A 27,580-nucleotide genomic window follows, 5' to 3' on the forward strand; every position below is an offset into this window, starting at 1 on the left:
GAGTGAGTTCCAGGACAACTTCCAAAGCAATACAGAGAAGCCCTGTCTCAAAAAACCAAAACCAAACCAAACCAAAACAAAACAAAAAAACCATTGTCAAATCCAAGATTGCAAAGATTATATCCCTGTGTCTTTTATGAGTTTCATACTTTCAGCTTTTAAATGTCACTCTCTAATCTCATTTCTGTTCTTAAAGATTTATTTATTTTTAATATGTTTTAAGTGTATATGTGTGCACCACAGGCATGCCTGATGACCTCTGCAGTCAGAAGAGGATGCCAGTCCCTAGGAAATGGAGTTACAGATGGTTGTGAGCCTCCACGTGGGTGCTGGGAACTGAATCTGGGTCCTCTTCAAGAGCAGCAAGCACTGAGCTAGCTATCTTTCTAGCCCCATGATCTATTGACCAACCCCCATGCGTCACCGTCCTTCCTATTTTTGTGTGTGTGTGTGGGGGGGGGGGTAGTAAACAACAACTTGTGGAAGTTAGTTCACTCATGTAGGTTCTGGGCATTGAACTCTGGTAGTTACTCTTGCTAGCAGGCACTTTGACCACTGAGTCATTATGCTGGCCCCTCTGATCTGTTTTGAGTTATTTTTTTACAGTATAGAAAAGGGCATTTTTTATTGCTTGTTTTATAGCTATCTGTGGTCTCCTGTAGCCCTTCAATTCTTGTAGTTGAAAGGATAGTCTTGAACTCTTGGTCCTCTTGGCCTCCACATTCCCTCCAAGTGCTAGGATTACAGCTGTGTGCCACCATACCTGATTTTATGAGGTTGGAACCCAAGGCTTTTAGTGGCTAGCAAGTACTCTGACTGAACTACCTCCCAAGCCCAAGGAGTAAGTCACCGTGTGGGTGCAGTAGAACCCAGATCCTAACCATAGAGCTATCTCTTCAGCCCCTCTTTTTATTTTTGTGTGTATTTATTTTTTAAATATTGATGATTGAAATAAAGATTATGATTAACATCGTGTATTTATAACATTTGAGCTTTAATTGATGGCAGTTTCACAAATTGGACTGGGGAAGGTTTCCCCCTTTCCTCCAGGGTTTCTCTGTAGACGAGGCTGGCCTCTAACTCAGAGATCTGCCTGCCTCTGCCTCCTAAATGCTGAGATTAAAGTGTGCTACACCACCTTTCTGAGTTTCTGTTCATTGTCCTTCCATCACATACTGAAGGGCGGCTTCCTTTAGCATTTATTTATTGCAGGGCAGGCGTATTGGTAGCAAACTCCAGCATTGCTTATCTGAGAGGTCTTCATTTGTGGAATGTGGTTTTGCCAGATATAGCATTCTTAGTCTGAAGGTCTTTTTCTCCCAGCACTTTATCTTGGGAGCCCACTGCCTTCTGGCCTCCATTTCTGATGACTAATTGGCTCTTAGTTTTATTTAGGATGTTGTGTACACAGTGAGTCATTTCTGTCCTCCCAGGATTCTCTGACTCTCTGCAGTTTTGTTGTTAGGGTCTGGGTGTGGTCTCTGAGTCTGATGTAATTGGAGTTTGCTGAACAGTTTGGATATGGAGATTCATGTCCTGTAGCAGTAGCAGGCCATTTTCTGCTGTTCTTTTTTTTCTTTCTTCTGGGATTCCCCTTATATGTATATTCCACTTGATTATGTCCCTATTACAGAGTTACTGTATCAAGAAAAACAAATCCAACAATATAAGATAGTATAAAAAACTAAGATATCAAAAATATATTGTTAGCATTTAAACTTGAGACTCTGTCATTAGTTTAAAAGAGATGGTAATATATTTGTTTTCACCTTTATTAGCACAAATATTAATTTTACACCAGTATTTTTGCTTTAGAGGTTATATATTTGGTATTTATTTATTTGGTTTTTCAAGACAGGGTTTCTCTGTATTGTTTTGGAGCCTGTCTTAGAACTCGTTCAGGCTGGTTGGTCTCGAACTCAGAGATCTGCCTGCCTCTGCCTCTTGAGTGCTAGGATTAAAGGCATGCGCCACCAATGCCTGGCTTGGCGTTTATTTTAAAGATTTATTTTCATCATCATCATCATCATCATCATCATCATCATCATCATCATCATCATCATTATTATTTTGTGTGTGTATCTGTATGTGTATATTGTTGTTGCTTTGAGACAAGGTTTCATCATGTAGCCCAGGCTGGCCTCACACTCTTGATCCTCTTCTCTCAGTCTTCCCAAGGCCTGGAGTCAGATACCTGCACCACCATGACTTTTCCTGGCCTTCCTACATGCTTATATTTTTGTTTGCTTAGAACATTCCCTAGATGCTTATATTTTTAATATTCTCTTTCTCTTTTTTCCCCAGAAGGTTTGAAGTCTCAAGTTGCCCGACATAGTCTAAACTATATACAGGAAATTGGAAGTGGCTGGTTTGGAAAGGTAAAGTGCTCCTGACTTTAACTGCTTCTTGATTATACAGTTCACGTTTTAAAGCTAATTAGGAATTGGGTCATGTGACTTTACATATTCTTTGTAAGCACTGTAGTGTTAGTAAAAGTTTTCTTATCACCCCTTGCAACTGTGAGTTGCATGAGCTCAGCTGTGCTGGGTGCATAACTTTCTAGGTGGTCATCTTATTCTGTTCAGAATGCTATAACAAAATACCATAAGCTTTAAGAAGCAAAGATTAATTTTGTGCAGCTCAGGAGACTGGGTACCAGTTGATTAGGCATTTGATGAAAGTTTATAAATAGCTCCTTCTGGCCATTTTCTCACATGGTAGAATGGGCTTGGATGGACATTCCCTGCGATCTCTTGTGGGTTTTGTTTGTTTGAGACAGGCTGTCACTGTGTTTCCTTGGCTGTCCTCAAACTCACAATGTAGACCAAGCTGGCCTCAAACTCACAGAAATCTGCTTTCTTCTGTCTCCCAAGTACTGGTATTGAAGGAGTTTGCCATTAAGCCTGGTTCTTTTTTTTTTTTTTTTTTTTTTAAATAAAGATTTATTTATTACATATAGAGTGCTCTATCTACATGTATGATTTTATGCCAGAAGAGGGCATCAGATCCCACTATAAATGGTTGTAAGCCATCATATGGTTGCTGGAAATTGAACTCCGGGCCTTTAGAAAAGTAGCCAGTGCTCTTAACCACTGAGCCGTCTCTCCAGCCCCGAGCCTGGTTCTTGTGTTTATTTTTCCTGGAGATGGTGAGGGAGGGGATGTGTATGGATTGAGACTCTCATTATATTGGCCAGATGCTGGGAGCTCCTAGGCTCAAGTGATGCTCCTGCCTCAGTCTCTCAAGTAGCTGGGGCTACATGTATGTATCACAGTGTCTAGCTTGGAGCCCTTCTTATAAGGACCCTGTTCTGTCCTGAAGGTCCTGCCCCCTGATGTGTCACAGTGGTGGTTAGTTGTCAACATGTGCATGATGATGGGGGATACATACATTTACACCTTAGCAGAAATCTTTAAAAAACATTTATAATTAATCATTACTGAAGAACTATGAGAAAACAAAAGACATGACTTTTTAAAAGCTTTTTTAATCTAAAAGTTTAATTGTTTACTTTCTTCTGTCTCACCTCTTTTTCTCTTTCTTCCCTGTATAACATCTAAACTAGTTTAGATTGTAAGCACTGACACTGAATACATCCAAAGCCTTTGACTTTGGATTTTCCTGGAAGTCAAGCCACAACCAAATCAGAGATCTGCCTGGCAGTTACATTACAGAGTGCCAAGAAGAAAGGAAGAGAATTAGTTGCAAGCATCAGTCTATATGTTCCTTGTATGTGTGTTTTCTGGGCTGACCAGATGGTGTTGGATAATCCATTGGCGTGCTCCTCCCTGCAGAAGACTGCTTCTCCCGCTCAGCATTCCTGAGTTCCCTGTAGTCTTTGTCTAGGGTTGAGGCATTGTGAGCTTTCCCCGTTTTATATATATTTTTAGACACGGCCTTGCTATGTATTTAACCTCTTGATCTTCCTGCCTCAGCTTCCAAAGTGTTGGCATGAGAAGGGGTGTTCCACCATGCCCAGATGTGCTTTATTTTGGAGGTTGAGAAGCAATTTCAGCCTGTTTCTGTGTCAGGGTATAGGAGAGAAGGGAGCAGTTGTGAGAGCAAAGTCCTTGGAAAGCAAGAGGTCAGGGATCAGTAGCACATTTGAAAGTTAGATCTTAGAAGCAGATGGTGTAGGTCTGGGTACAGGTGTATCCATGGGTGTCAGAGAAAGCTCACTTGTGCTGTCTTCAGTGGAGAGGCCAGTTCAGTTCTCTCCAGAGAGGAACAGGGAAAAGATGTGTGGAGGGAGATTTGAGTAAAAGGTGTGAGAGTCATTGTGGAGAATGGCCAGCTTAGGGAGTAGGGTGCTCAGAAACTCTATACATTCAGAATGACAGCAGTCATCATCTGTAGTTTTCCCTCTCCTTTTGATTTTTTAATAGTAGTTGAATTTAGCAAGCACCAAGGTCTGGCTAAGCTGCTGTATTTTAAAGAGGGAACAAGGGGTTAGTGACGGGTAGGACGGCCTGTAGGTTTGCAGGACAAATTGGTTCCCTGTAGGTAGAGTGCAGGGGTAAGTAAGTTTGTGATCAAGAGACTTGCGGGGAAATAGAGGTTAGAATTCAGGGTCAGGAATGTAAGGCATTTGCTAGCAAGATCTAGATCTGTGGGAGTAGTGGCAGGGATTATGGAAAAGATGTTTGCAAGTAAGATAAAAGGATGGAAAGGTCTGTTGGAGGAGTGTGTCAGCCAGTAAGAGCATTTGCTGCACAAGCATGAGGACCTGAGTTGAAATCCCAGCACCCACGTAACATGCCAGACATGGTCTGTGCACACTTGTAACACCAGCACCGAAGGGGAGGGGCCTTGCTGGTTGCCATACTATCTGAAAGATGCTAACTCTAGACTCAGGGATAGATTCTGCCTTGAAGAAGTAAGGTGGAGAGGATAAAAAACACCCTCCTCTGGCATCTGCTCATCCACAGCATATGCAACCTCTACACTCCACATGTTCATTGCACTCTCACATTCACAAACATACAAATTAAAATATATCCAGTGGTTTGACTTTAGCAGGTGAGAATGCTTGCCATTGAGCCTGATGATTTGTATTTAGTGCCTGGAACCTACATGGTAGGAGAGAGCTGACTGTGTGCGTGTCTGTGTGCATGTGCTCTCTCCCCTCCCTCATACGTTAAATAAAATTTTAGAAGTGTGGGGAGGTTGTCTGGTTTCTGCAGATACTGAACACCAAGAATGCTAACAGTGATGGTGGAGAGAAACAAGCTGAGTCAGGCAGATGAAGTAGCCCACCATTGTTCTTCTAGTCGGTGGAAGTGGTGCTTATATACAGGCGGGTTAATTAGAGCAAAGACTGTGATTTATCTAATACTCAGAATTTATTTTCTCTTCAAAATTTCTGCCCTTAGGTTCCTGGTAAACATACTTAATTTTGTTTAGTCTTTATTCTTAATCTCTGGCATTAAAATTAACCTACTTTATACAAATATCTAAATGATCTTTCTCTGTGTCTCTGTCTTTGTGTGTGTCTCTGTCTGTCTCTCCATCTCTCTTTCTGTCCCCCCCCCCCCATGTATGGTATATGTTTCCTGTGCATGTATGGAGGCCTACAGATTTGTGTTCTGTTCTCAGTTGCTGTCCACTTTAATTTTTGAACCTGAAGCTCTTCAGTTGGGCTAAGATTGGCTGTTAGCTCCAGGGAGCCTCCTCTGATTTATGATTACAAGGGTACACCTGCTCACCTGGCTTCTTTATGCTGATTTTGAGGATTGAAGTCCAGTCCTTGTGCTTATAGAGCAAACACTTTTACCACCTGATTCATCTCCATGTTTAGAAATTATTTCAAAAGGAAGTAATCGATTGTAGTCATTGACTAAATATACTTTTCTTTGCCACCAGCCCGAGATGAGCTGTGTTTGGAAATGCTTTTGTATTGTCCTGTATTTAACCTTTCCTTGTAGCAAGTTTTTAGGAGGTAGCTCACTTCCCCTTTTAATCCCAGGGGAATGGTGTTTTTCTGTATGTGTTTGGCTGAAGTTGGAGACAAGTCAAAGGCCTGATGTCATCTGAATACCATGGATTTTAAGTTTCTGTGTGGTGATTGCTTGTTGGCTGTTTATAGACCAATACCCATGCACCTGAAGTGCTTGCTCTGGGGGAGTGCTTGAGTTGTTTGAATGGAACTCACACATCGTTCTGCTGTTATGTTCTGGTTCATTTCCATAAAAAAGACATTTCCAAGTAAGTAGAAAAGATATATAATACAAATGTTTAAATAACCTGGTGAATATTTTAAAATGGCCCTTCTAAAGCTGGGCATTGGTGGCGCACACCTTTAATCCCAGCACTTGGGAGGCAGAGGCAGGTGGATCTTTGTGAGTTTGAGACCAGCCTGGTCTACAAGAGCTAGTTCCAGGACAGCCTCCAAAGCCACAGAGAAACCCTGTCTCGAAAAACCAAAAAAAAAAAAAAAAAAAAAAAAGCCCTTCTATTATAGCCCTTCCTCCCTTTCTTTTCTTCCTTCCCTTCACTTTCTTTTCTGTTTTCTTCTCTTCCTTTCTCCCCCCCTTTCCTGTTCTTTCAGCAGGATCTCTCTGTATAGCTCAGGCTAGCTTTTTATGAGCTCTTTGTCTTCCTATGGTAGCCTGCACAGTATGGGGTTGCATACTCTGTCATACCCAGATAAGGTTCGACTCTCCTAAGTTTTGTGAGTTGGTATGCAGAGTAACAGGCCATTTAGTTGTTACTTGTTTCCCTTCATTCTGTTTCCTACTTAATGAAGCATACATCCTCATCATTTTGGTAGAAGTGACAAGAAAAACCATTGTTTGCTTTTAGGTCCTCCTGGGAGAGACTTACACGGGCACCAGCGTAGCAAGAGTCATAGTGAAGGAGTTAAAAGCAAGTGCAAGCCCGAAGGAACAAGATACTTTCCTGAAAAATGGAGAACCTTACTAGTAAGTAAGCCTTCGTATGTGTTCTGCAAGTGGTCTGAGTTCTGAAAATTACATCCTTAAAACTACTTTGAAAACCAGTCTCATTTGACCCAACATGCCCACAAGTCAGTTGAGAACCATTTAACCACTCAGCTTGGATAAGAAAAAGCAACAGGCCTGCAGAGGTGTCCACACCTTTGACCCCGACATTCTGGAAGCAGAGGCAAACAGATCTCTGAGTTTGAGGTCTGTCTGTCTATAGAGGGAGTTCGTAGACAGCCAAGGCTACACAGAGAAAGCTTGTCTTGAAAACCAAGAAAAAAGAAAAAAGAAGACAACATCAATGACTAGGATGCTGCAGCTGTCTGTCAAGGATTTCAAGCCAGCCATCACAAAGACGTTTCACTGAACATGTGCAGCACACTTGATACGATAGGGAAAACACAGGTTTATTTTGGAAACCCAAGGAATCTATTAAAAAAAAAAAAAAAAAAAAAACTAGGAAAAATAAGCATGTCCAGCAAGGTTGCAAGATACAGGATCAAGTGTGCAAGAGTCACTTTGAGCAAGAAGTGTAGTTCAGTGGAAGAGTGCTTGTCCAGCACACAGGAGACCCTGGGAAAACATATTACTATGTAGCCCTTGCTGGCCTAGAACTTGCTATGTAAACCAGACTGGCCTGGAACCTCCCTCCTGAGCGCTGGGATTTAAAGGCATGTGTCACCATCCCCAGATGTGATGTGACCTTTTGAGTCTGTTATGCTGTAATTGGAATCATTGTGGTGTTAAAATGTGCAGCACTAGCATATTTCTTGATGAACACTGCTGTGGCTTTTATTTTTACCAGTATTCTTCAGCATCCGAATGTTCTTCAGTGTGTCGGGCAGTGTGTGGAAGCAATTCCCTACCTTTTGGTGTTTGAGTTCTGCGACCTGGTAAGTTTTTAGTAGAGATTCAAGTTGAAGTGTTTGGGGGTTATTTGCAGGTTTTTGTTTTGTTTTGTTTTGTTTTGTTTTGTTTTTTGTTGTTGTTGTTGTTGTTGTTTTTCCGGAAATGGTGGTGGGGCTGGCTTGTATGTCTACCCATTGAAGAACTTTGTCACTGGACCTGACACCAAGCTGAGCTGTTTACTATTATGACCTTGTTGAATCCTACAGACCTCTGATTTAGCTTTTGATATTTGTCAGTGTTGTACATATGACTGAAAGAAGGCTCCAGGAGTTTAAGCACATAGTAGGTAGCACTACGGGGGTGAGCTAGAGCGTGGATCCTCCATACCCTTCCTGATTGATTTTTCACCCATCAAAGTAACTCATGAAAACTTTTACGAAGAGAATACCACTAGTCAAGTGTGTGTGGCGGGAGGGGGGGGACGACGGGAGGGCCGGGGGGCGGGGGGGGCAATATGTGTGCGGGTGCATGTGGAGGCCTGGGGTTGATGTCAGTTGTCTTCCTCAGTTACTCTCTAGACTCTTAGTCATTAAGGCAGAGTCTTGCTGAACCTGGAGCCCTCACATCCAGCTAATCTAGCTGGCCATTTTTCTCTAGAGATCACTGTCTCACCTTCCACACATTAGAATTTCAGGCAGGTGCCACACCCCACTCAGCATTTATATGCATAGTGGGGATCCAAACTCTGGTCCTCACACTTGATCCACCAAGCCGTCTTCCCAGCCCCTTTCAGATTTTGAAAATGGTGAATACACGCATTTATATTGTTAAATTAGATGATCAGGAGTTCAGGGTCAGCTGCACATTGAATTTGAGGTGAGATGGAACTGTGTAAGACACTCTCTCAAAAAAAAGGCATTTATTACCGGGCGTTGGTGGTGCATGCCTTTAATCCCGGCACTTGGGAGGCAGAGGCAGGCAGATCTCCGTGAGTTCAAGGCCAGTCTGGTCTCCAGAGTGAGTGCCAGGATAGGCTCCAAAGCTACACAGAGAAACCCTGTCTTGAAAAACCAAAAAAAAAAAAAAAAAAGGCACTTTTTTTTTATTATTTTGATGCATATTACCTATGGATATTGATAGTTGGAAAGATAATTCTTCATTCAGGTACATGAATACTTTTAATAACAATTTCTATGTGAAAATTTTGAAAAAAAAATCTTTTCCTCAGTACAGAATATTTTATCGTTTAAGTCTATTTTTAGCACATAATAATTGTTATTTAAAAAAAAAACAGTAGTAAGAACGTAGTTGAATTTGCCAGATTTTAATTGATTTCTCTGCATTGCCTCAGTTTTCAGAACATTAGAACTTCCTTGGCTGTGTGCAGAGAAGTGGGAGTGCCCCAAAATAAATCCCAGTTCACTCAGATAACATTCTGCTGCTAAAAAAGAAAGCAGGCTATGTTGTACATTTAGCTTTAACTCCTAAATATACTTCAGATATTTCTATCCTTGGTAGAGGTGGTTAATTCCCAAGGAAAGTTAATGCTTTTACCCACTAAACCCCAGAGTAATAGGCTTCTGATGAGCAGGCCTGAGCCCTCAAATGCAGGTACAGGTAGGTGTCCATTTACTGGTTCTGAACTCACTAGTCATGTTTGTCACACACAGATAGAGGAAAAGGAAGCTAAATTCAAACTGGCAGGGGAAACTGAATCACTAAATCAAAAATCAGAAAAAGGGGGGGGTTGGAGACATGGTTCAGAAAAGTGCTTCCTGTTCTCCCAGGACTAGAGTTATCCCCAGCTCTAGGGAATCCACCCGTGGACACCAAACATACATATGGTGCACAGACATATCTAGGTAAGCAAAACACCTATACATATAAAATAAAATTCGGGGGACGGGCCCAAAAGAAGGTAGAAAAAAGTTTCCAAATACTATACTAACTAGGACAATCATAATGGGCATGTTCTAAATTAGGACTGCAGGTTAGCAAACTTTTAACAATAAACTATTTGCAAGAGACTTAAAGCAGAGAAGAATGAGTGAGTTATACTTGCCCCCAAAAGTTAAATTCTAGCCATGAGAAACCCACTTTGACCAGATTATTATCATAGTGCATTAAGAACTGAGTTCAGGTCCCCAGAACCAATGTAAAGCTGTATGGTAGCATGTAGTCTATAACCCTGTGTTCCTTCAGTGAATGGGAGGTAGAAACAGGAGAATCCCTGGAAGCTAGCCTGGCATATGCTGTGGCAAACAGCTCCTGTCTCAAACAAGCTGGAAGGCAGGAACTGACACCAAGAAAAGCTCTGTCATTGCTTGGTGTGTTAGTGTGCTTAGTCTCCTACCAGGGTTAAGACTGTTAAGGGTGAAGTGACATTCATCCCCATGGACCAGCTTTGTGCTCACCTTTCTGAGCCTAGAAGCTTCACAGATTGGTTCTTTAGCAGTGAAGACTGGGCCCTCACTGGCTTCTAAAGACCTGCTACCCTAAGTGCAGAGACAGCAATGTAGGAGCAGTCAGGTGGCCTCAGGAACTAGGAGGCCTGGAGAGCTGAAAATGGTGCCTGCCTTCACCAACTACCGGGATATCCCCTGGGCCCAGCAAGCCCAACAGGCCTCAAGTATACCTGGAACCTCATTCCCTACATGCCTACCCATGGCCTTCCCAGAATCAGGCCATTCTGAATGGAGGAATGTCATCCAAAGGCAGGAACCACCATTTGGTCCTAAACCTGGTCCTAAGCCACTGCGGTCACAAAAGACTGGCTGTCTCCATCTGCTCTTAGGTCACAAGCCTGAATGGATGCTGACCTTTTTAGTCGTCACAAAACAGCACTCGTGCTCACTGATAACATCTCCTGCATAGTCAAGGGAGAATATTTTTGCATTTAAGTAATCCATATACAGTTACCAGCACTTGGAACACTTCTGAAAGCATGCGACAACTCTACTGAATTAGTTTGTGGCAAGTCTGCAATGGTCAGCTTATAATGCCTGATGGTGGCTGTGCTTGGGACACCACTTGAAAGATTACTACAGGGTTTTGTATAACTTGCCATAGGATACATGATGCTCTCTCAGGATACCAGGGCAGTGAGAGTATTTCAGTTGAGGATTGCTCATCCAACAAGAATGTACTGAATGTGTGTGGCACTCTGTGGGCTCTCTCTAGTACTCAAGGAATTCCAACTCGATAAGCCTGCCCCGCTCACTGTGCCTGCAGGTGACTCACCTGGCCTGTCAGTTTCAGGTAGACACCTGCAAAATTGATTTCATCCGTGAAACGGTGATGAGAGCATAAAGGCGTTATTTTACAGAAAATGCATGGCAAACAGTGTGTGTGTGTGTGTGTGTGTGTGTGTGTGTGTGTGTGTGTGTGTGTGTGTGTGTCTGTGTGTACTACAAACACATGTGGAAACCAGAGATTGACGTAAAAGCTATTCTTTCAGCTAAGGTGGTTGGCCAGTGAGCTCCAGGGATCTGTCTTTGTGTGTTCCCTATCCTCACCCCTCTCTGCAGTGCTGGAATTCCAGGCTCCTGGGTTTTATGTGGGTCATCTTGTTTACACAGCAGAACACTTTACCAGCTGAGCCATTTCCTCAGCCCAGTAATTATTTTTACTTTCTTAAATGAATCTAACTGCTAATTAAATAAAGATTTGAGTGGCTAATGACAGTGCTGCTGCAGAGATCCCAGTTGCTCAACCTCAGGTAAACATGGCGATGTGAGGAAATCTAGAACAAGTAGATTTTGTTTTATTTTTTAAGTTGCAATTTAATTTTATTATTTGTGTGTGTGTTTGTTATGTGTGTTTGGGGGTGTGCACATGTTAGGGCACACATGTAGAAGTCAGAGTAAAACTTTCAGGAGTTGATTCTGTCCTTCCACTATATAAATTCTGAGATCAATCTCAGATCATCGGGCTTGGTGTCAAGTACCTTTACCAAATAAACCATCTTGTCAGCCATCTTGCCAGTCCTACCCCCTAGAATGTTTGCTGTTTTAGGGATGCAACCAGGAGTCTAGAACATGCTAGGAGAAAGATCTGCCACTGAGCCACACCCCCAAAGAAGTATAGAAATTCAGATTGGGATCTTAAGAGAGGCTTTGCCTGGAAGTGAAATTTACAGAGTGACTTTGTTCAGGTGGGAATGGCCAAGCCAGGCCTGGAAGCATGGTGACATGTTAGGTAAATGGTAGTGTTGAAATTGGGGAGGGTGGAAGGTAGACTTAGGAGCATGCTTGAGGCCAGGCTGTGAGCTGGGGTGCTGAAGAGTAGAGAGTGAACTTTCTTACAGTTACTTTTGCCTTCTCCTCCCTCACCACCTCCAGAGCAGGGATACTAGGCATTTCAGGCAGGGTACTTGAATGTCCTGCCAGGCCACTAAGACAGCAAGTAGATTTCAGTGGTGCTAAGGATGACCTTGAACTCCTGACCCTCTCATCTACTCAGAGTGCTGGGATTACAGGCAAGCACCAATACACCCAGTTTATACTGTGCGAGAGATGAACCCAGGGCTTCTGCATGCTAGGGGAGCACTCTATCAACTGAGCTGTACTCCTAGCTTAGAAAGTGGGTTTTCATTGCTCTTAGACCTGGAAGGTGGGTATGGGGGGGGGGCGGTCCCAGCCAGTGCCAGCCTCCTACTGGACATTGATGGCCTTTGTTACTCATTTCATGTGTGTTTTTGACAGCCCACTGAGCTGTCATTGTCTTTGAGAAAGGACACTAGAGATATGCCTTCAAGAGAACAGACCACATTTAAGTGAGCTTTACAATAATACAGAATTATTATACAGATAAATTGCATTTATCTTACAAAGGTGGAGCTTTCAGGTAGAAAAATCTGATCTTATTGGGGTCATCCAGGTGGTATGCCAAAGTGGTGGTTTGAATGAAGTGTCTCCCATAGTCTCAGGCATTTGAAAATTTCCCAGTTGGTGGTGCTGTGTGGGGAAGGTTGTGACTTTAGTGGAGGAAGTATGTCTTTAGAGGTGGACTATGAGAATTAAAAAGCCTATGCCCTTTCCATTGAGCTCTCTCTGCTTGTGCTTGTGGGTCAAGATGTGAGCCCTCAGCTCTGCTTTCAGCATCCAGTTCCTGCTGTCTGCTGGGTGTAGTGGCTCAGGCCTGTGATCCCAGCACTCAAGAGACTAAGCCAAGAGGCTTCCCTGCCTCTACACACAGGGACTTCTAGGTCAGGCTGTGTTACAGAGTGAGACCCTGTATAAAATGGAAAAAGAAAGGAAAATACTTCCCATGGTAGCTATCTTTGGCTATGTTCTATATACAAAGTATTGAGGCCATAAAATAATTTATACGTACAATAAAAATCTGAAATTATAGATTTACTCCTAAATTCATCGTTGTTAGACTGTTAATGAAATGCTGGCATGGCATGACATGGGAATATGGCTGGGCCAGCTTGAACTTGGGGCACACCATTTGGAGCTTCTCGAGAAGTTTTCTGCCTTCTTTTGCTCAGCACACAGGTATGTTAAACATATCTATGTCCAGTATGTTGTGAGGTTTAGGGACACAGTACTGAACAGGTGAAAACCTACTGGTGTTCACAGCTTTCTTGTAGTGGAACAGACAAAGAAAATGATCATCTGCAAACAACAGAATGTTGTGGGGGGATTATGGCAACATGGCTTATGTTTTAAATGATGGACTTAAAAGGTTAGAACTAGGGGTTGGAGAGATAGCTAAGCAGTTAAAAACACTTGCTGCTTTTTCAGAGGAGAGGCATTTAATTCCCAGCGCCCACATAGCTACTCACAGCTCTCTGTAACTCCAGTTTCCTCTCCTGTCCTCCACAAGATATACGTGAAGGCAAAACATGCATATGGATAAAGTAATAATAAAAATTTTAAAGACTAGAGCTTTGGATCAGTAATAGAGCACTTGCTAAGAGTCCACCAGTGATGGGCTGGGGATGTAGCTCAGTGGTAGAGAATCCGCCTAGCATGAACAAGGTCTGGGTTCAACTCCCAGCCATAACAACAACATGGAGAGCTTTGACTGCTCAGACAAAGGTGGATGTGGGATGTGCCTCAGGCATGGTAGCAGTGGCCCTCTGAAACTGGCAAGACCTGGAGATAGATGATTTAGAGTTTAGAGATGGATCTAAAGGTAGGTTTCATGAATGGCATCTTTGATTTTTGTCTGATCTGCTGAAAAGTGGTGATGCCATCTCCTGCATCGGGACCAGTTGGCCTGTTTTGTTGTGGATATGCATTAGGCTTGAGTTGCCTCCTAGACATCCAAGGAGAAAAGCACAAGGTTTCAGAGGAGGGGCTGGCCAGCACAACACACAGGGAGCATGGCTCTGAAGTGGCTCCAGAACAGTGAGAGGAGGAAGAACCAGGGAAGGGCCACCAGGAATTTTGTGAGATAGGAAAGCATGCAGGAAATTGTGGTGCATGGAAGCTAGGTGGAGAAGGCCTAAGTAGTTATTTTGTTTAATAACTTCTTGTATTTATTTATTTTGTGTGGTGCAGGAAGGCACATGTGTGCCATGGGGGACCATCTTGGAGTGGGTTCTTTCTGTCATGTGGAGTATGGGGATGGAACTCAGGTGTCAGCCATGGTGTTAAGCACCTTTACTCTGTGAGCCATTGTGTTGTCCCATGGAAAGGCTGGGTTTGAAGGAAGAAAGACCCCTTGTGCTTTTTGTTTGTTTGTTTGCTAGTTTTTGTCAGAGCTGCTAGCTGTGGGGATGGGGGTGTTCAGCAGCTGTAGCTGAATAGTGGGTACAGGTGTGTTGGGGTCAGAGAGGCTCATGCAAGGAAAGAGGTCAGAAGACACAGCCAGGACAGAACAGGCATGTGAGGAGTCTATTCAGGAAGGATGACCGAAACAGGAGTGTAGCAAGAGCAGGCTGGGATGAGGATGAGGGCTGTTGGAATAGTAGAGTGAAAGAGGACTCCTGAGGAGACTGGTGTAGAATGCTACAAGGTGAAAAATCCACAACAAAGAGGCAGGTAATGTTAGGATTGAATCCAGATACAGGCCTCAGTGTGCTTCAGTGGGGACATGCCCATTGCATTAAGGGACATATTGGAGCATACTTCAATCATGAAGGTAAGAGAAATTCAAGGTCATCCCTACCTGAATTTGAGGTCAGCCTGGGGTACATGAGATCCTATTTCAAAACCAAGTACTTTAGATACATTTGATATATGAATGACCAGTGTTTCGGTTATAAAGCTGTTTACTGTTTCTGTTACGTTAATTGTTACCATTAAATTAAATTAAAATGTGTTAAAAATTAAATCATTGTGCTCAGTGATCTGCCAAAGCCTGCATAAAGCACAGCTAGCCTTCTGTGTTGGAATTTAGGAGGGCTTTTGAGTGGCCTATGTACTCGAAATTGCAAGATGCTGCTCTCCCTAGCTCTTTGTGTAGTTTTCTGTCGCCATCTAGTGTCGGTAAATTGTCTTTCTTGAGTTTTCTTAAATTTTAAAACCTGGATAAAGGGAATTTAATTTTAGTTCAAAATACATTGAGGTTCTTGGTGATTTCTTATTTTTCTTTAAATAACAGACTGTAGTAATTGCCCCTGTCTACTCACTAAACACCATTAAAATATAAATAAGACAAGCTGGACCCTATGGACATAGGCCTGTACTTTCAGCTACTTAGGAAACAGTCAGGAGGATCACAAATTCAGGTCCAGCCTGGGCAACACAATGAGACATTGCCTCATAATAAAAAGCCAAAAAAGGACCTGGAGTGGAGTACTTTGAGTTCAATTCCTAGTATATGTGCTGTCTTTCTGTCTCTGCACACAGACCCTCAAATATCTAAATATTGGTTTGTATGTTTTAGATAGAATGAATCTTTTTAGAACTGTTCTTGAGGTAGAATTCCTTTACTGTAATTGAAAGCTGTTCTTGATTGATTGATTGTTTTGAGACAGGGTTTCTCTACATAGCTTTGGCTTTTCTGGGACTTGTTATGTAGACTAGGCTGGCCTTGAACCCACAGAGATCCTGCTTTTGCCTCCCAAGTGCTGGGACTAAATAGTGTCCACCATGTGCCTTCAGTTGTTTGGTGTTTAAACTATGGTATCAGGAGAGTTCCAGAGTACTCCTGAACCATAGACCTAACTATGAGTCCTGCACACACAATACAAGTCCTCCAGGAGGGTGTGGCTGGGCTCCTTAGGGATCTTGAGAGTCACTCAGGGATGTCACTGGGAGAAGGCAATTTAAGAATAGGAGTGGCATTGAACACGCTAGAGATGATCTTGAAAAACAGCTTCATTTCACAGCCACAGTCATTTGTAGAGTGTTGACCAAGAGCTATTGTTTGCTTTGCAAGAGCAGCATGATTATGTGAAAGTAGGTTTCCTCTCTGCCCTGCCCTCCCCTCCCTTCCCCTCCCCTCCCCTCCCCTCTCCCTCCCCTGCTCTTCTCTTTTCCTGAAACAGGGTTTTTCTGTGTAACCCTGACTGTCCTGGAACTCAATCTGTAGACCAAGCTGGCCTTGAACTCACAGAGATCCACCTGCCTATGCCTCCCACCACAGCCTCACCAGTAGGTTTTCTTTACTTGGGAATTGCTACAACAGTGATGCTAAGCAATAAATAAATAAATAAATACAATTTTAAAGGTGCCATTTGATTGGCGGCGTTAGTGGATTTAAATGCTGTTTCTCTGTTTTGTTTTCCCATTTGCCTATAGTCCTGGAGTTGCCTGTGGAACTTCTCTGAGTTAATTTGGTATTCAAATTTTTCATCAGCTGGAAAGAGCCTAGCCTTTTCGAAGAGCTGTTTGTGTTGGGGTGAAGAATTCTAGCAGGAACAAAGGGAGAGAGTCTTCCATGTTTGGAAAGAAAGCCAAACCTCTAATGCCATGGTTGGGTATGAGAGTGCATGGCAGTGCTGTTGGTGATCAGTGGTGCTGGCTGTGTGTGATACTGGTGGTCCTGTTGAGTGCTTGGCTGTTCATGGTGGTGCTGGGTGGCTGAGTGTGCACAGTATACTGGCAAAAGATGCTGTTTCTTTGTAAACTTGTTATGGTACCGGGGTCAGGGGTGGGGGTGGGGGGCCCACATACCTTTAATCCCAGAGGCAGAGGCAGAGGCAGAAGCAGGTGGATCTCTGTGAGTTTGAGGCCAGCCTGGTCTTCAAAGAGAATTCCAGGACAGCCTCCAAACCTACAGAGAAACCCTGTCTCTAAAAATAAAAACAAAACAAAAACAAAAAACCTGTTATGGCCTGATTAGAAGAATTCCACAGGTATGTGCGATAGATCTTAAGTTATCTCGAATTCATTTTGTAGAATAAATTGATTTCATCTGCATATTGATATATTTCACTTGCTTGCTGATTAGAATTTTCTTGATAGTAAACTAAAAAGTGTAAGCACAGTTTATTAGAACAAAATTCCCTCCTCCTCCTCCCTCCCTCCCTCCTCCCTCCCTCCCTCCCTCCCTCCCTCCTTCCCTCCCTCCCTCCCTCCTTTCCTCCCTGATATAGTCCAGGCTGGCTTCAAAGTCATTTTATACCTAATGATGGCCTTTAATTCCTCATTCTCTTGCCTCCACCTTTCAAGTATCAGAGACAGGCATTGTCTTAAGCTCTTGAGCAAATTTCTTTGGCCTCCTAAGCCGAAGTTGTATATCTCCAGAATGCCTAAAGTTATAAGAAGTGTGTGCCGTGGCTAACGGTTGCAAAGCCTCCTGTATATTTTGCGCAGTGCTCAAAAGCACAAATGGTAACTCCAGCACCTTCGAGGATGAGATGAGGATTTTTTACTAGCCTGGAGTACATAACTAGACTCTGTCTCAAAACAACAAAATAAGATTAATCCAAAATTAATCCAAAATAGTCATAGTTATCAATATAAACGTGTGTGTTCCAAACATTGTTCCAAAGGTCCTGAGTTCAATTCCCAGCAACCACGTGGTGGCTCACAACCATCTGTAATGAGATCTAGTGCTTTCTTCTGGCATGAAGAGACACATGCAGGCAGAGAACTGTATATATACTAAGTAAATAAAATTTTTAAAAAAGTTTAAAAAAAATAGTGCAGATCAACTATGGTGCTGGTCTAGGTGCTTGATGTCTTCTGGTGCTGCACTTGTCACTCATGCAGGCTGGTTTTCACAGGGTGACCTGAAGGCTTACCTGCGCAACGAGCAAGAGCATGTGCGGGGCGACTCACAGACCATGCTGCTCCAGAGGATGGCGTGTGAGATTGCTGCAGGGTTAGCAGCCATGCACAAGCTGCACTTCCTGCACAGGTAGGTCTCGCTGGGCACACATTGTTGCTATCTGATGAGGTTGTGAGTTTGGGGGAGAAGGACTAGGAATGGGATGCAGCTTAGTTGGTAGACTGCTTACATGCCTAAAACTCTAGGCTTGATAAATTGGGCATATATAATCCCAACACTCAGGAGGCAGGAGAATCAGAAAGAAGTTCAAGGACATCCTTGACCACATAGTTAAGTTTGAGGCCAGCTTGGGATACATGATACCCTATCCCAAAACACCAAACAAAAAACAGGCAGTAATGGAGGAAGGAAGAAACCAAAGAGATCAGGTTATAGCGTGAAGAAGTATTGGTAAATAAAGGCAGAGTTAGGCTTCATTTAAACCAACACCAAGGAATAGCATGAATATAGTCTGAGTCTAGAACATATGAGTCTAAAACATACTTGAGGAATTTGAAGCAGTGTTAGAAGTCTGCAGGCTTCAGAGTCGGGAGTGAATGTACCTGGTTTTCTCCTGACCTCTGACTTGTTGAGTCTGATCAGCTTTAGGCTTCTGATTATACCCAGGATCTCCTTATGTGTCTGTTTACAGTCCTGAGAAAGAGTGCTATAGCCCAGCAACACCTCTTTCCACTAGGTGGTGGCTTTGGATTCTGGCTGGTGAACAGGCTGGTTTAAGAGTGTGGGGATTAGGTCTGAAGAGGTCTCTTCCTGTTTGTACACCATAGGCTTCCTTATGGCCTAGCATTGGTGACTGACTGATCTGCTCCATGAATTGGAAAGGAGAGTCCTACTTATTCTCCTTTAGACTTTAGGCTTTTGTGTCCCCCCAACTTTTCAAAATAGATTTTCTTTATTTGTGTATATGTAGGGACAGATTCCTTCTTGATCACTCTCCATCTTTGAGTGAGAATACCTTTGAGGCAGGAGCTCTTCCTAGCTGGCATTTTCACAACTAGTCTGGAAGCTCACGATCCCCAATAATCCTCCTATCTCTTCTTTACCTTAAAGCTGGGGTTACAGATGTGAGTGGGGCGCTGGGCTTGAGATTGTAATTCCATTCTTCATGCTTGCATAGCATCTTTGCATCCAGATGTTTGTTGATGCTGTGTTGCTTTCTAGGTCTCTAGGGAAGTTTGGCAGGGCCTCTTTAGTTGGCTTTTAAGTTATCCAGGAGACTCTTCACCCAACAATCTGAAAAGGCATACCTGTCTAGAGGAAATGTCTGTGAGTTTGTTTTGTTTTTCTTTGTTTGGTTCGTTTTGTTTTCTTGAGACAGGGATTTTCTTTCTCTTTTCTCTTTGTAGCCTTGTCTGTCGCTCTGTAAACCAGGCTGGCCTTGAATTCAGAGATCCACCTGCCTCTACTTCCTGAGTACTGGGATTAAAGGTGTGCACTACCACTGCCTGGCAAAGTATTGTATTTTTAAAATAAGCCAGGCATTAGTGATGCACATCTTTAATCCCAGCACTCCAGAGGCAGAGGCAGACAGATCTCTTGAGTTTGAGGCCAGCCTGGTCTACAGAGTTCTAGAACAGCCAAGGTTAGAGAGAAACCCTTTATTGAAAAACAACCACAACAAGAAAGTCTTGGGCTAGAGAAATGGCTTAGGGGTTAAGACAGCTCTTAAAGAAGACCCAAGTTCAGTTCCCAGCACCCTTATCAGGCAGTTCAACTGTGTGTAATGCCAGCATCAGGGGATCTGGCTTCTCTGATGTTCCCAGCAGGTGTGTGCGCTTGAATGCACACACACACACACACACACACACACACACACACACGAGTGCGCGAGCGCGCACGTTTAAAAACAATAAATCTTTTTAAATTTTTAAATAAAAAGCAAGTCTGAAAATAATTTATTTTCCATATGAGTCCTTTATTTATTATTCGTTTATGGGAGAACACCTGGTTGTATTTGGGGATATGGTGAGCAATATCTGGACTGCTCCTTTTACATGCTCATTTTTACTTCAGGGTTGGAAAAAAACAAAGGAAGTCGTTTTTCCTCCACATCTGTTTCTTTATTGACTTGCAGTAGTAAACAAATTATTTTGATAAGGTATTTCTAATTATGAAATGTGGGACTTGAGAGAAGGCACATTGCTTACCGTACAGAGGACCAGGTCAGTTCCCAGCACCCACAGTTCATCAGCACCTGGAATATCACCTCCAGAGAATCCAGTACCACCTTTTTTTCTCGATGGCAACTGCACACACATAGACACACACACACACACAAACAGAATTAGAACATGAAATAGCCCATATGTGGCTAGAAAGTGTGCTTGAGTCCTGCTCACCACTGTGTTCTTTTTTTTTTTTTTAAGATTTTATTTATTTATCATGTATACAACATTCTGCTTCCATGTATATCTGCACACCAGATCTCATAAGGGATAGTTGTGAGCCACCATGTGGGTTCTGGGAATTGAACTCAGGACCTCTGGAAGAACAGTCAGTGCTCTTAACCTCTGAGCGATCTCTCCAGCCCCTCACCACTGTGTTCTTACAGATGACAAAGCTGTCATAGCCAGTAATGTTTTCCCATGCTTCCTCAAGGAAAAGTCTTAAGAGACTTGAAAACAAATACAGATAAACCGTATGATTTGGATGATATTCAAAAACAAAGACTCAAGGTACTGAAGCACCCTGGAACCATTGACAGCTGTTACATTCTACTTTTTAAAGTAACTGCTCTGGGCTGGGTAGTTGATAGGTTGGTCAGTAAAGACATTATAGGACCAAGTTTGTCCCCATGTTTTTTATTTATTTAATTTATTGTCCACATGATTTATCTTTTATGTATATGAGTATTTGCCTGTGTATATGTAAGTGTACCACACACATGCATTGCCTTCAGAGTCCAGAGAGGGCATTGGGTTCCTGGAACTAGAGTTACAGTTGTGAACCACCATATCCATATGGGGAAGAAACCCAGGTTCTCTACAATAGCAGCAAGTACCTTTTAACCACTGAACCATCTTTCCAGTCCCAGTTGTGTTTTATTTTATTTTTTAAAGCCAGTGCTTATAATCCCAGTGCTGGGCAGGCAGAATGCGTGGGGGAGTAGTATTATAAAGACAGTGTCTGAGGAGGTTATAACTGCACACTCAGGTGTCCATATGCACTTGTGCACGCATGTGCGCGCGCGCGCGCGCACACACACACACACACACACACACACACACACACACACACACACACGCAGAGGCTGTTTGATATGAAGTTTCATGTGAGGCAAACTTCTGTTCTTTATAAATTCTTCTTGTGTGGGTAGCCTTCCATATGGCATTATTTTAAAATTGAGATTTAGAATATTGGTTGACTCAGAGGACTTGGTTGAAATAGACAGGCCCACCTGTCTAACCCAAAGCTGTCCTCATGTTGGAAACTGATCTTTTAAATCACCCTAGTTAAAATTTGTTTTTACATAATGTTTAAAGACAGCCTTATCTCAGGGTCTCAGGCAGCCTGTGTTTCAGAGGTGGCATACCCAGCCTTCCTGAAGGCCGTGTGAATGGCACATGCTGCTGTTACCTTTCCACAGGTGACCCAGAACCTAGGGTCCCTTGCCCTCCACTTTGAAGGTTTCTGAGCAGCAGGGTACTATCAGGTCACCTTGGTGAGTAGTGTGTGTGCACATGCTGGCTGAGTAGCTGACTTGTTAGCTAACTAGAGCCCTTTCTAGACTGGTCTAATTTTATTGATGTTTTGTTTTGTTTTGTTTTTGTTTGTTGTTTTTTCTTCCTTCCCTCCCTTTGTGTTTTTTGTTTGTTTGTTTGTTTGTTTGTTTGTTTGTTTGTTTGTTTAAGGTAGGGTCTCATTGGGTAGTTCTGGGTGGCCAGGAACTCACAGAGATCATCAGCCTCTGCCTCATGAGCTGATTAAGGGTGTACACCACCACACCAGCTAAAAAGATTCTTTAAAAGAAAAAAAAAATGACCAGGCGTTGGTGGCACACACCTTTGATCCCAGTACTCGGGAGGCAGAGGCAGGTGGATCTCTGTTGGTTTAGAAGCTAGCCTGGTCTATGGAGCGAGTTCCAGGTCAGGATCCAAAGCAATACAGAGAAACCCTGTCTCCAAAAACCAAAAAAAGAAAAAAGAAATGTTGTACCCAGTGGTCAGTAGGCCAGGGCAAGAGAGTTATAAGTTCAGGGCTAGCCTGAGCTACTAAATGAGACCCTGCCTCAAACAGAGAAACAAAATGATTATCCTATTATTACTTGAAAGGGTGGCAAATGGGAGCGACAGACATTCACAAGAGAGCTAGTGTAAGCTCCCATTGTACTGTTAAATGTTACAGTAATGGCAGAGGATGACTAGGCTGGTTTACAGGAGGGATCTATATATTGTGATATCATAAGTATGAAGATACAATTTAGTAGTCATAACAGTGTATGCTCTTCTTTGTATATTGTTTTGGTGTGTGCACTATATAGAAAGACTACCTACCAGTTTGTTAATCTGTACTACCTGAAAGGGTAGAAGGAAATGAGGAAGACCTTGAAAACAAACAAAAAAACTTTATACTTCAGGAGGGCACAGAAGGAACCCAGCACCCTTGCTGCATAGTTAATGTAGCATCTGTGCGTAGCTCAGTTGGTAGAACTCTGGCCTGGCATCCTCTAGGCCCTGGATTTATCCCAAGCCCCAAGTAAACCCGGTATGCATGCCTGGGATTCCAAGATTTGGGAGGTGGAGGCAGATAAGACCAGAAGTTCAAGGTTTTCCTTAGCTACACAGAGAGTTTGAAGCCATTCTGGGCCACATGAGAGTCAGTAAATCAAGGCACACACCATCTACTGTTATGTCTGTAGAAAATCACTTGTATATAAAGCACCAAATGCTGCATCTTTTTAGGCTGGTCCAGGACAGGCCCCCTGAGAAAATTAGCATTCCAGGTGGAAAGGGCTAGCTCCCTTCTTAACTAGCACTTGGACCACTGATTACAAATGTGCACACGGAAAATCTCCCAGCTTTCTCTGATCCTGATCCAGGGTGGCTTTTAGTCTAGACCTGGCTCTGGGAAGGTTGCCTCGTGGTAGTTAATCTTGGCGACACTGCGTTTTAGCAAAGCTGTCTGGTTATGGTGCAGGTCCTAGGTACAGGAACTTGAGGGGATGGGCCAGAAACCTCAGGGTCCCTCTCAGAAGCACAGTCTCAGCTCACATCCCAGGGAGGCTCTTCAGACGTGCACTGGCTCCTAGGATATTACCCTTCTCAGCCCGCCCCAGGTCTGCTGCCTGCTTTGTTTAGGAGTAGGGAAGTGGGTCCCCCAAGTGATTCTAGGACGCGTTTGGTGGTGAGAGCCATCAAGGACTTGCCTTAGACAGTTCCTTGAACACTCAGGTTGGCTTTGGTTTTAGGTAACATGTTTGGTTTTGTTTAGATTTGGCTCATTTTGTGTGTTGATGGTGTTGAGGATAGAATTCAGTGCCTCATGTATACCACTGAGCTGTATCTCCAGCCCCTCACTGAGGGGTTCTAGGTATGGACTTCATAACTGAGCCATGCCCCCACCTAACCTTGGTGTTAGACATTCTCAAAGCATCCTTCTTCCCCTTTGTGTTCAGGTGCAGCCTCCATTCTCGGGGTCCACTTGGAAGTTTTATTCCCTGGGCTTAGACTCTGAGCTGGACATGGAGTGTGGCTCCTAGAGTGTTACTCAACTTCTGCTGTCATATTCCTCCAGGGTCAGAAACTGCTTATTTTATTTGAATATTTCATCTAGTTTTGCAGTAGTGTACAATGGGAGACTAAGCTAGAACCAGTTAGAGGCCTGGCTGTCCAACTCAGCCTTGATGCTAGATGAGCCTAAGGGAAAAGCTACCCAGGAGACATCACCAGTCCCAAAAAGTCCAGCCAGCAATTGCAGACAGTCTGTAGACACTGTCCTCTATGTCTAGTCAGAATTTCACAGTGGAAGAATTCCCAGAGCCCAGTAGGTAGCTGGTATGCAATAGGTACTCAGTAATGTAGTACTGCTCAGCCAGCAAGGATAGACCTTATTTATAAGCAGGAAAAAGGCTATCGACATTCTCGGAAAGCTTTTGCTCCCCCTCCCCCAGGTTTCTTGATATGCTGGCACATCTGAGTTTCATAGCATGATGGACATGGCCCTTCAGAACCTCAGTGTTTGTGGCTGCTGCAGGCAGACAGTGAGGGGACAGAAAGGATAGCTGGGGTTGGGGTGGTTAACTCTCCTCTCATCAGCTTTACAATTGTTGAGTCTCCTTTGATCCCTCTGAGGGTATTTCTTCTGAGAGTTGAGGATCTCTTTTTACCAAGATTGAATAAGATAGCATAAGCCAAGCTCCTAGAAGAGTTTTGAGTGGCTCTAAGTCCACCTCCCCCACTCCACCCCCTGTCTTCACTCTCTCTATCAGGAGCTTGGTCACTCTGCTTCCTATAGATAGAAACTTGGCATAGGTTAATTTGGAGCTGGCCTTGGTCACCTTGAGCCATTTGCACTAAAGAATCATTCTACAGATGGACAGACTGTGATGTGTAGCTACCCAAGTTAAAAACAAATGGTGATGAGATGTGACTTGGAACCCTTGGGCCTGCTGCCAAGTGGAGTGACCAGCCAGTGCCTTCTGAGAGCCAGGCAGGGCAGCCTTGTCTGTCACTAGACCTGTTTTTCAGCTTGAAGGAGAATGCTGGCTGCATTTGTGTTTCCTGACCTGAGTAGCCTTGATGTCAAGTTGCACGCTAGCTAGCACCTTGTGTTTTTTCTGTTCCATAGCTTTGCACATTAATGGGTGCAGAGAATATTTACCCGTTAGCATTGGAGGCCAATTACATCATTACCTTGAATCTAGATAGTAGTCCTAATGTTTAAAAACATGCTGTGTACATTTTTTATTATGCTCCTGTAATCCCCGTGTCTGTGCACACACATTAAATAATTAAAAAAAAAAATATTGGTGAGCTCTATATTGTTAAGGACCTCGAAGTCAGAAAGTGTCCACGGTTTTGCCAACGACTCAAAGGCTTCATGATAGAGCTCCATGCATATCACTGTAGCATAGAGAGCCACTCAATACAACTGAATCAGCATTACACTCAGACCCAACACATGCAAGGTACAGTGTTGCTGCCACTGCTGCTGCCCCCTGTAGCTGTTGATGGTGAGAGTATAGAAGCACTTGACCTGCTAGCAAAGTTTCTCCAGCCTTTGCTCACTAGTAGGTACTGTTTCTTCCTCCAGCTAAAAATTTTGTCACTTAGGGCAAAGGAGGTCTCTCTTAGAGAAACACCCGGGTAGCTCACTATCACCTGTAACTCCAGCTCTAGGGGATCAAACACCCACTTCTGACCTCTGAGCATGTTAACTCGTGTGACAAACCCACACACAGACAAACACTCATATATATAATTTTAAAATACCCTTTAATCCCAGCACTTGGGAGGCAGAGGCAGGAGAATCGCTGTGAGTTCAAGGCCAGCCTGGTCTACAAAAGCTAGTTCCAGGTCAGCCTCCAAAGCCACAGAGAAACCCTGTCTCGAAAAACCAAATAAAATAATAATAATAATGATGATGATGATAATAATAATAGGAAAATATTTTTAAATGTTTTGAAAACAAAAAGAAGGGGTAATTTTTTACTTATTGAAATATGTTTTACTTGATATGTGCTGGAAGACAATCTCTTTTGTTTTTCCTGTTCATTTTATTTGAGACAGTATCTCTTCCTGGCCTGGAACTTGCCAAGTAGACCAAGCTGGCCTCCTGTTTCTGCCTCCCCAGCTCTGGGTTTGCAAGTGTCCAGCCTTTTTTTTTTTTTAGTGGAGAAAGGGTTTTATTTGTCTGTTTGTTTTAATCTGACAGTTCCAGGTTACAATTTAACATGGTGGGGAAGTCAAGGCATCAGAAGCTCAAAGCAGCAGGCTATATTTTGCATCTTTAGAAGAAGAGATAAATAAATGCATGAATGATACTGCTCAGCTCAATTTCTCCAATATAGCCCAAGATCTCTTGCCTAGGGAATGGTGCCACCCACAGTAGGCTGGTTCTCCTACTTTAAACCATAACCAAGATAGTTTCCCCACAGATATAGGCCAGGTGATTCTAATCTCTGTCCAACTTGACAATTAACACTAACTGTAATAAGTGGGAACCAAGTGGGCAAGTGAGCAAGTAATAGCATTCTGAGAAAAGTCATCTAGTTTGAAAAGAAGGAAGGGCATAAAGGAGATTTGTGCCTGCACAGATGCAGAGAAGACAACTGGACAATTGGGTAGGCATAAATCCGCTCATGAAACTGAGTTCCAGAACTCTGGACAGAGGCATTAGTGACACATACATGAGAGTCTGGGCAGGAGATAAAAGGATGAAAGTATACTTGTGAGATGTACTAGGTGAAAGCAACAGGAGCTAGTTTCTGATTAGAAGCTCAGTAGTCCAGAGAAAGAGCCAGGATACGGAAGGGAATAGGTATCTTTATAATCCATTGACTCGGGGCTTGAAGGAGAAGTGGCTTTGGCCAAGTAGATAGTAAGTTCAGCTATGGTATCTTTTTTTTTTTTATTTACAATTCGATTTTTTTTAGCATATATATATAATATATATAATATATATATATTTATTTATTTTTATATAAAAAGAGCAATAATGGCAATATGTTATGCATCAGTAGCCACAACAGCTTTTCCAGGTTCTGTGGTCCTTTGAACAAAATTGTAGAGACATCCAGCACACTCCATTTTTAAAAAAACAAAAAACAAACAAAAACAAAAAAACAAGCAAACAACAACAGCAAAAAAAGTAAAAAACAAAATCCCAGAAGACAGCACAGTTCTGTTACTCTTGTGGTACTTGGCACCATTTTTTTTTTTAAAAAATTAGTTTCTCAGTCATCATCTGGGAGGAAACAATTCTGAGCAACATCATTAAAAACAGCTCTGATAAAGCATGGTCCACATATGAGTGAGTACATATCATGTTTGTCTTTTGTGATTGGGTTACCTTGCTCAGAATGGTTTCTTCGAGTTCCATCCATTTTCCTGCAAATTTCAAGATTCCATTGTTTTTTTCTGCTAAGTAGTACTCCATTGTGTAAATGTAGCACAATTTCTCTATCCATTCTTCAGTTGAGGGGCATCTAGGCTGCTTCCAGTTTCTGGCTATTACAAATAATGCTGCTATGAACATGGTTGAACATAGGTGTCCAGCCTTTTTATGTAGGCTCTGGGGATTAAACTCAAATCCTTAGGATTGCAAGGCAAGCAAGCACATTAGGTACTGAGCCATCTCCCCACCCCTCAAAGTACCAGTTTTATAAAAATGCACTTGTTCTTCAAGTGGATCCTGTCTGTAAATTGTACATCATGACAGTGTGCTCTTTACTCCCTTGGGAAGGCAGAGTGGGAAGAGACAGTGCCTGCATAGCTTTGAAAAGTGAGGGCACAGGGTGGTTTTTGGACCTTTGGAGTTGCACCTTTATTAATTGAGTGAGAGACTGTTTCTAACCTCCAATTATAAAAAAATTCAGGCAATTTCAGTATTTCAAAGTTCTTCCTGAGTTACTCTTTACTGATGTAGGTTTATTCAGT

The 27,580-nt window shown here is 42.9% G+C and overlaps 1 protein-coding gene across 3 annotated transcripts in view; it reads left to right on the forward strand.

Moving 5' to 3' along the window:
• The window catches only part of Lmtk2 (lemur tyrosine kinase 2), a 90,924-nt gene that overhangs the window by 40,109 nt on the left and 23,235 nt on the right, over positions 1-27,580 (forward strand). For 2 of the 3 annotated variants that reach the window (XM_027413603.2, XM_027413605.2), the window contains exons 4-7: positions 2,305-2,378; positions 6,802-6,920; positions 7,747-7,834; positions 17,920-18,053. In XM_027413603.2, coding sequence (XP_027269404.1) covers positions 2,305-2,378; positions 6,802-6,920; positions 7,747-7,834; positions 17,920-18,053 — 415 coding nt within the window. The remainder of the gene's footprint in view (positions 1-2,304; positions 2,379-6,801; positions 6,921-7,746; positions 7,835-17,919; positions 18,054-27,580) is intronic. The other variant, XM_027413604.2, reaches the window with a different exon arrangement.

Source organism: Cricetulus griseus, chromosome 4, assembly GCF_003668045.3.
Source record: "Cricetulus griseus strain 17A/GY chromosome 4, alternate assembly CriGri-PICRH-1.0, whole genome shotgun sequence".
NCBI classification, from domain to species: Eukaryota; Metazoa; Chordata; class Mammalia; order Rodentia; family Cricetidae; genus Cricetulus; species Cricetulus griseus.